Source organism: Gouania willdenowi, unplaced genomic scaffold, assembly GCF_900634775.1.
Source record: "Gouania willdenowi unplaced genomic scaffold, fGouWil2.1 scaffold_21_arrow_ctg1, whole genome shotgun sequence".
NCBI lineage: Eukaryota > Metazoa > Chordata > Actinopteri > Blenniiformes > Gobiesocidae > Gouania > Gouania willdenowi.
Window position 1 is genome coordinate 13,976 of NW_021144974.1, and position 10,064 is coordinate 24,039.

Here is a 10,064-nt window from a genome sequence, read left to right on the forward strand (position 1 = left end):
TGAACTCAAACACATGCAGAAGATTGTGGATGGAGATGATCCAGAGTGCTCAGAGAGTCAGATGGAGGGTGAGGATGAGGAGCAGAGGAGGAGCAGGGAGGCCTTTCTGAACATCACACTGTATTTCCTGAAGAGGATGAAGCAGGAGGAGCTGGCTGAGCGTCTGCAGAGCAGTAAGAGCATGTGAACATCTTCACTGTGAGGAACATCACATGAAGGACACAAAGCTGGCTTTTCTTTTTCAATCAGTCACATTTAATCTGAGGAACCATCCAGACTGAGAACATCACACGCTTTGATCTCAAATGTTCAAACCTGCTCTGACTTCTCCACTCTAACATTAAGTTTGTTTTCATTCAGGAACAAAGGCTCATCGATACCAACCGTGAGCTGAAGTCCAAGCTGAAGAAGAAATTCCAGTGTGTGTCTGAGGGCGTGGCTAAAGCAGGAAGTCCAACCCTCCTGAAGGAGATCTTCACAGAGCTCTACATCACAGAGGGAGGGGTGGAGAGGTCAACCAGGAACACGAGGTCATACAGATAGAAACAGCATCCAGGAGATCAGACACAGCAGAAAGAGCCATCACACTAGAAGAGCTCTTTAAAGCCCCTCCTGGAAGACCTCGACCAATCAGGACAGTGATGACAAAGGGCGTGGCTGGCATTGGGAAAACACTCTTAACACACAAGTTCACTGTGGACTGGGCTGAAGATAAAGCCCAGCAGGAGGTCCACTACACATTCCCACTGACCTTCAGAGAGCTGAACGTGCTGAGGGGGAGGAGCTTCAGCTTGGTGGGACTTGTTGATCACTTCTTCTCTGGAAGCAAAGAAGCAGGAATCTGCAGCTTCCAGGACTTCCTGGTTTTGTTTATCTTAGATGGTCTGGATGAGTGTCGGGTCCCTCTGGACTTCCTCAGCACTCAGACCCTGACTGATGTCTCAGAGTCCACCTCAGTGGAGGTTCTGCTGGTAAACCTCATCAGAGGAGATCTGCTTCCATCAGCCCGCCTCTGGATAACCACACGGCCTGCAGCAGCCAATCAGATCCTTCCTGAGTGTGTGGACATGGTGACAGAGGTCAGAGGGTTCACTGACCTTCAGAAGGAGGAGTACTTCAGGAGGAGGTCCACAGATAAGAAGCAGGTCAGCAGGATCATGTCCCACATCAGGACATGCCGTAGCCTCCACATCATGTGCCACATCCCACTCTTCTGCTGGATCACTGCTACAGTTCTGGAGGACATGTTGGAGAGAATAGAGGAGGGAGAGCTGCCCAGGACTCTGACTCAGATCTACAGCCACTATGTGGTCCTTCAGAACAAAGTCAAGACAGTGAAGTTTGATGGAGGAACTGCCACAGATCAACACTGGAGTCCACAGAGCAGGAAGATGATGGAGTCTCTGGGAAAACTGGCTTTTGAGCAGCTGCAGAAAGGAAAGCTGATCTTCTATGAGAGTGACCTGACAGAGTGTGGCATGGACCTCAGAACAGCCTCAGTGTGCTCAGGAGTGTTCACACAGGTCTTCATAGAGGAGAGCAGCCTGTACCAGGACAAGGTGTTTACCTTCATCCACCTGAGCCTTCAGGAGTTTCTGGCTGCTCTTCATGTCCATCAGACCTTCATCAGCTCTAAAATCAATCTTCTAGAGAAGTCATTGATGTTTAAATTCAAACAAACTCTTAAGCTTCTCCATAGTGGAGGTCAGCCTGACTTTAACCTTCTCCATCAGAGCGCTGTGGACGAGGCCTTATGGAGTCCAAACGGACACTTGGACTTGTTCCTCCGCTTCCTGCTGGGTCTTTCACTGCCGACCAATCAGAGGCTCCTACAAGGCCTGCTGACACAGACAGGAAGTGACTCACAGACCAATCAGAGAACAATTGAATACATCAAGGAGAAGCTGAGTAAGAGTTTGTCCACAGAGAGAAGCATCAACCTGTTCCACTGTCTGAATGAAATGAATGATCGCTCTCTGCTGGAGCAGATCCAACAGTCCATGAGATCAGGAAGTCTCTCCCCAGAGAAACTGTCTCCTGCTCAGTGGTCAGCTCTGGTCTTTATCTTACTGTCATCACAAGAACATCTGGATGTCTTTGACCTGAAGAGATTCTGTCCTTCAGAGGAAGCTTTTCTGAATCTGCTCCCAGTGATTAAAGCCTCCAAGAAAGTTAAGTATGTGACTTTAGAAGAACATGTCTTTCATTATGTCACAGACAAACATCTGTAAGGTTTCACTGATTCTTCATTAGGTTGAGTTTCTGTGGTCTCTCAAAAAGAAGCTGTGCAGCTCTGTCTTCAGTCCTCAGCTCTCAGTCCTCCAGTGTGAAACATCTGGACCTGAGTAACAATGATCTGCAGGATTCAGGAGTGAAGCTGCTGTGTGAAGGACTGAAGAGTCCTCACTGTAAACTGGACTATCTCAGGTCAGTGGATCACATGTTCCATCAACATCGTCCTGTTCCTCGTCTCCTCACTTGTTTCCTGAGTTATGGATGTTTTTCTGATTCCAGTCTGTCAGGTTGTGTCATCACAGAGGTGGGCGGGGCTTCTCTGGCAGCAGCTTTGAGCTCCAACTCCTCCAGTGTGAGAGAGCTGGACCTGAGCTACAACCATCCAGGAGACTCAGCAGTGAAGCTGCTCTCTCAGAGACTGAACACTCTGAGGTGAGACACATCACAGCAGCTCATCACATGTTCACATCAATCCCCATCACATGTGTGACAGAGAGCTGTATCAGAGGAATGTGATGAAGGTGTGAGAGGTGGGACACTAAAGGAGGAGGACTGGGACAGGTTAGAGGGATGAAGGACAGAGATAAGAAGGTAGTGAGGAGTGAGGAGAGGCTGATGAAGAACTATGAGGAGCTGATGAAGGAATGAGAGAGATCAGAGGAGGTGGACCTAATCAGTGAGGATTGTGTTCATATAAGAATATAAATATATCTTATGAAATTATTTTTTAATTATTACTCTGACACAAGTTATCAAGTCAAAAAATTAGAGATGAACTGAAATGTAAATGACTCGTCCAAAACCAAAATAAACATTTCCAGCTCTGAATATTACTAACCACTAAAAGTAAAACATTGCAATTGTATAAATTATTACCAATGTTTCAAATAATCAATCAATTAAAGGTTAGTTAGGGGAAATTAAGATCTTTTGTGCTCTGAAAAAGGAACAAAGAATATCCATCATGTGTAGCAGCTGTAAACCTGTAAAAACTTTGACCAATGAAAAAGTAAGTTTTTTTTTATTTATAAACCAATCACGTATCTCTGTCTCCCTGCTCGTTCTCCATCCCTCGCGTGCACGAGCCCACACTCAAAGTGCGTCATTGGTGACGAACTTAAAACAGTTTTTAGTCACGTTTAACATACAGTATATAATGATAAAGTTTAGTGTTTACTTACTGCTGAATAAGACGGTGTAGTTTCTACACAATACAAGTGATGAGCTAAGATCCACTTCTGCAGCAGCTGTGCTAATGCATGTGAGTGAGACGGAGCACAGAGGGGAGGGGGGTAAGCAACATTCAAAATCATGCTAGCTTTAGAAAATCACCTACCCTGCTTTTAAAATATGAAAATATTTATTTAGCACTGACATTCCAACAACGCGTAATATAAAATAAAATAATGAAATGTTTAACTTGACCCACTCATACAATTATTAAAACAGAAATATGTATGTTTTTAAATCTATTTCAAACTGTAGACTTATGTTATGAATATCATTGTTTAACAATTGTTAGAGTTTTCGAGCTAACTCTGGTGTTCAGTACCTGAGATTTCATACAGAGAGACATAGTCAGAGGTTTTGCTGAATCAATCAATCAATGTATTAGAGATGAACAGAAAATGAATCAACAAGTCACAACAAGTCAATAGAAGAACAGACACTCATCTAAAACACAGCTGTGGTCCTCAGGGTCTGCTCACTCCCTGGACCCCAAACATAGATTTATCAGTGTTTTTATACATTTAGAAATCAAATGATCAGCTCCTTGTAATTAGTTAAAGATGTCATTTACTGGTGATTTAAAGCAATACAAGTTATGTTTAAGATTTATTGATTTATTCATTATTATTGATCATTTAGGGGTCTATGGTGTCTGTTTATTTAATTTATTTAGGTATATAGAACATGAGCTGTTTAATGTGTATTAAGTTTATTTTAAACTATAATTATTCTTATTTATAAATGATTTAGACTTTGAGCCTTTTGAGTCAAACTGACATTTTAGTGTTAATCTGATTGTCTTGTTTATATCTGATTCGTCTCTATGTTTACGTACATAGTTGTGGTATTTTTATTTTTAGATTAAGTTGAAATCAGAAGTTCTGAAACTGTTTGTCCTTGTTCTGAAAATGACAGCTAACAAGTTGATCTGAATATATTTTATGAATAGATTTATTGAGTATAAAGATATATAATTATAGTATTACACATAAAAAGAAACCATGAATAATAATCCATTCTAACATTTCCTCTCTTCACACTGTTTAACAGTGTGACTATAAAAAATTATGAATAAGACAAAATATTTAATTCAGACTATGTTTTATTATGTTATATTAACGTTTTTTGGAAATTATAATATCAGGTTACTTAAAGTAAGCTTGTTAATTTATTTTATTTTTCCTTCAATTTTATTTGAAGTTATATTCCTATTTTGTTTACCATTGCTAGAGTGGGACAAAAACTTTTATTTAACTTTATTACATTTATTTGGATTTACTGTTAGACTATGTTTTAATATAAAAAAAAAGTTATAAGTAGAACAGAACAAAATACAAACATGATTTGTGTTTAAATTGAATATACACAGTAAACTTGAAATTAGCCACTTATATTTATCTGTACAAACAATAACTGAATACATGCTCATCAAAATCAATCTTATAAAACATCACATGACTACAAAAGGTGTTGTAAGACTTATTCAACACAGATTTTATAATTTCTTTATTACATACAACCACATAGTGTGGTGAGTCTATGATTGCTATGTAGTGTGTGTGTATTTTATTTTAATATCACTTCTCTTTCCATGTGAATGTGAAAACCCACAGCAGGAACCTTAACTGATTGATTGATTGATTCTTATTTCTTAGTGAGGAAAAATACATTCACGGTCCTGCCTGCCCACAGCGACCAATCAGGAAATGACTTTCAGAAATTATTATCAATCTTTATCAAATTTATATGGAAGCTTTGGAAGCACAAATGACAAAAAAATGATTATGATTTTTTTAAATATTTCAAGTTATAATTTGTATCTAATTCTATCCATGTCTACATATGTATTTATCTATCTGAGGGTATAAATACACATAAGGGTTTTAGTTGTGAGATTTTTAGAACATAAAGAGAGGAAAATGACAATATTTTACACAGGTGTAACATAATATTCAAACTGACAGAGATTATTAAAGAAGTGAATAAAAAAGTAAGAAATTAACCCAAAGAACTGTAAAGTAAATCAAATCATTAGAATAAAACAGTAATTAGAACAAAACAGAAATGTAACCAGGTGTTATGTTAATTTATGCCTCTACTAATATTTACATAGATTACAAGGGAACAGATTTGTGATTGTATTTATGTCTTTATTATCTCTCTAAAGAGTCCTAGTTAAATCTATAGACCACGTACCATGTACAGTTCAGCCCCCCCATCTTTGATTAGATGTTTTAGGTGGTGAGGTTGTTTTTATAACCTCAGGTGATCAGCCACTGTTCTGCATTCTGGGCCAGGGTCTATACAGTATATATGATTCCTCAATATATGAAATAATGTTATCCATGTCTGTTATTAAGATCATTAGTTCATTTACCTTTTAACTAAAAATATGACTTTTATTCAAGCTACAACTGTAAAGTGTTGGGGAGTGTTACATTGTGTATGTACTGTATGTGTGTATGTATATATGTGTACAAACAGCTATCCTTCTATCACATGATCACTCACTCAAAGACACGCCCTGGTACATTTTTCACTCACAACACGTTTCTCTCAGTTATACATAAAGTGTCATCATCCATCAATCAATCACTCTATGACACGCCCACTAGCACACTCACACTCACAACACGTTTCTCCCATACATACAGCATGACATCATCCTTATTCATTCACCCACACATACATATATATCTCTGTGTGTGTGTGTGTGTGTGTGTGTGTGTGTGTGTGTGTGTGTGTGTGTGTGTGTGTGTGTGTGTGTGTGTGTGTGTGTGTGTGTGTGTGTGTGTGTGTGTGTGTGTGTGTGTGTGTGTGTGTGTGTGTGTGTGTGTGTGTGTGTGTGTGTGTGTGTGTGTGTGTGTGTTATATCCATAATATCTTATTTAATCAATGTTTATGTGTTGTAATTATTCTGTTGTGTAAGTGTTTATTTTCTAGGTCAAACAATGTTATTTTTATATTTTTTCTGTATCAGTTGTGAACAAGTTGTGTTGTGTGTTATCTAATGTTCTTTCTACCAGTTCACTGCAGTTCACACAAGATATAGTTTCATAATCATTCATTTCATTCATGTCAAAAAGAGGAGAAATTCATTTCTGGTTTATCTATTAAAGCTGTTTTAATTTAATATATGTTGATTTGGACATTTCTGATTTAAGATCAGAAAAACATTTGTTTGATGTGTGTTTTGTTTCTATGTTTATTATTATTAAGTAATGTAATAATGTGAAAGTACTATTTTTTTCTTAGTCTTTATATATTTTAGGTTTAAAAATAAAATAATTACTGGTCTATGGAGGAGATGTTTTGATGTGAAACATTTCAAATCTAACTTTGAAACAAAGGCTGAACTTTTATTAAAAAGTTTCTCAACCAAAATGTATTTTAGTTTATTTTCCTAATTTGATATTACAATTTAAGTTTTTTTGTTTGTTCAATAATTAGTATTTTATCTTATTTCATTAATGTTTTTGTTTTTTAATGAAACATGAGACAAATTACAGAATTATTAGCGTTATCTATAAAACCTTATGGGATTGAACATATAGTTTTGATTTAATGATTTCTAAACTGATGTGTTTCATGTTAACATACACCAACATATTTTAGCAGCATCAGCATTATTGTTTTCAGTGACGTGTCCTTCAGTCTTTACTTGTTTTATCAGGAGGGAATGATTAGAACACTTTAGTTTAGTCTTTTCCCAGCAGCAGAGTTTTTTCAGAGTGTTTCCTTTTGAGGGAGAGTTCATTCTGTATTTGTCCATAGTATCCATAGCAACGGTCATCTACCAATCACTAACAGCCACTGGTAGATGATATGTCCAGATCAGTCAGATCAGATTATTTATCATTATTCTTATTTCATTTTATTATTATTATTATTATTATTATTATTATTATTATTATTATTATTATTATTATTATTATTATTATTATTATTATTATGTCATGTTTTTGTAAGAAACAGTTTGTTCTTTCTTCTGAGTTTAACATAATCAAAACTATCTAGATAGAGCCATTTTGAGTCTATAAGTTTTTATAATGTGTGTTTGGCTATTTTCAAAAAACAAAGTTGTCCTGATTTTTTATTTTATTTTATTATTACCCAAGAGGTTTTTGGTAAATTATCATTATAACAAAAGTATTTTGTGTTGTCATATTTGGTGCCTTTGGAGATCAACTTATTTATTTATTTATTGACTTATTTAAGTATTTGTTTACTTTTTTCTTTATTTAATTCATTCATTTTTATATTTATTTGTATCTCAGTTTTCATTTATTCATTTAATTCATTTTTAGCCTATTCTAGTTGTAAAAGTTAAAGTAGTAAAATATATTTAAAATAAAGTATTTTATAATTATTATTTCTAGTGTTAATTATTTGTGTAAAGTTGTTCAGCTAATGTTCAAATCTATGTTTCTTTTTATTTTATTTTTTTTCATGTTTGTGTTTATGTGTAGATATATATGTATGGATGTATATGTATTTTATCAATCTATATTTATCATTTATATATGAGTGTGTAATTATATGTGTTAGTGTATATATATATATGTACATTTATGTGAATGTTGTGAATGTTGAAGTTTTAGATACAAAGTCATAAATATATTTTATCAAGATTATTGTTATTATTTATTAAAGAGAAGTGTTAAGAGGTTAGTAAATTATACTCCTGTGAATATGTATTGATGTCTTATGTTTAATTTTCCTTTTTATTATGTTTTTGAAATAATCACTATATACAGTCAATCAATAGGTTTGTTTATTCATTTATTTATCATTGTAATGTATTAGAATTCATAAGACAAATGTATTTCTAAAGGGAGAATTATGATTTAGTGTGTGATATTATCCACATTCAAAAACTAAAAAGAATAAAAATATGTACGACTACCAAACTTATTTAAACTGCAAAGGACCAAATAGTGTAAATATACATATATATAATAGTGTATAGTTAAGATCAGAGGAGGTGGAACCAATCAGTGAGGATGAAGAGAGGAACACTTTGAAGGAGATGAAGAAGGTGAAGCTGTTGAAGACAAACCAGTAGAAACATGGAGAGCTTGATGGAGATGGCATCAGGTTTCTGAGCAGCACTTTGGACTCTTTAGGTGTGTAAATCACTGCCTGTGTTTGCTCCTGCAGGGCGGACCATGGAGGAGAGCAGAGGATCAAAGCTGGTGTGAGGAAGTGTAAGTGTGTGTGTGTGTTCATTCAAAGTGTCCTCATGAAGCTCTGAGTGAATGAACATGTCAGTGATACAGAGAGAATGAAGCATCACATGATCAACTGTTGTTTCTTTGTGTCTCATCAGATTTCTGTCACATTCACCTCGACACAAACTCCATCAACAGATACCTCAGACTGTCTGACAACAACAGGATGGTGACATGTGTGAAGGAGGAGGAGCTTTATCCTGATCATCAGGACAGATTTGATTACAGTCAGGTTCTGTGTAGCACTGGTCTGACTGGTCGCTGTTACTGGGAGGTGGAGTGGAATGGACATGTTTCTAAAGCAGTGAGTTACAGAGGAATCAGAAGAAAAGGAAAGAGTAATGATTGTGTGTTTGGATTTAATAATCAGTCCTGGAGTCTGAGCTGTTCCAGTGGTTTTTACTACTTCAGACACAATAACATAATCACACCTACCTCCTGTTCCTGTGGTTCCTCTGGTAGAGTAGGAGTGTATGTGGACTGTCCTGATGGACGTCTGTCCTTCTATGAAGTCTCCTCTGACTCTATGACACTCATCCACACCGTCTGTACCTCCTTCACTGACACTCTGTATCCTGGGTTTGGGTTTTGGTTCTATGGTTCCTCAGTGTCTCTGAGTCCTCTGTGAGACAGACAGACAGACAGACACAGACAGACAGACAGACAGACAGACAGACAGACAGCTACACAGACAGACAGACACTAAGACAAAGAGACAGACACACTGACAGACAAACAGACAGACAGACGGACACACTGACAAACAGACACACACAGCTACACAGACAGACAGACAGACAGGCAGACAAACACACACACACAGAAAGACACACTGACAGACAAACAGACACACAGACAGACACTTAGACAGACACACAGAGAGACAGACACACAGACAGACAGACAGACAGACAGACACACAGACACACATCTACACAGACAGACAGACACACATCTACACAGACAGACAGACACACATAGACTTACAGACAGACAGACAGACAGGCAGACAAACACACACACACACATAGACAGACAGACAGACAGACACAGCTACACAGACAGACAGACACACCGACAGACAGACACGCAGAAAGGCAGACACATAGACTGACAGACAGACAGACACATAAACTGACAGACAGACACAGCTACACAGACAGACAGACACACCGACAGACAAAGAGACACGCAGACAGGCAGATAGACACACACGCACAGGCAGGCAGGCAAAAACATAGACAGACAGACACATAGACTGACAGACAGACAGACACGCAGACAGACAGACAAACACACACTAACACACACATAGACAGACACAGCGACACAAACAGACACAGCGACACAGACAGACAGAGCTACACA

At 37.2% G+C, this 10,064-nt stretch overlaps 1 protein-coding gene across 1 annotated transcript; it reads left to right on the plus strand.

Moving 5' to 3' along the window:
* Positions 1 to 965: 965 nt before the first annotated feature.
* Positions 966 to 2,402, plus strand: LOC114458955 (protein NLRC3-like). The gene is made up of 2 exons (XM_028441343.1): positions 966 to 2,171; positions 2,254 to 2,402. The coding sequence occupies exons 1-2, from the start codon at positions 1,068 to 1,070 to the stop codon at positions 2,347 to 2,349; spliced, it is 1,200 nt and encodes a 399-aa protein (XP_028297144.1). The 5' UTR covers positions 966 to 1,067; the 3' UTR covers positions 2,350 to 2,402.
* The last annotated feature ends 7,662 nt before the right edge of the window (positions 2,403 to 10,064 follow it).

What these genes read in the sequence shown, in the direction of transcription:
- LOC114458955 (XM_028441343.1), top strand. Translation starts at nt 1,068, where the DNA reads ATGGTGACAGAGGTCAGAGGGTTCACTGACCTTCAGAAGGAGGAGTAC. An exon ending in TGATTAAAGCCTCCAAGAAA is followed by an intron (nt 2,172 to 2,253) that starts GTTAAGTATGTG and finishes ATTCTTCATTAG; the next exon opens with GTTGAGTTTCTGTGGTCTCT.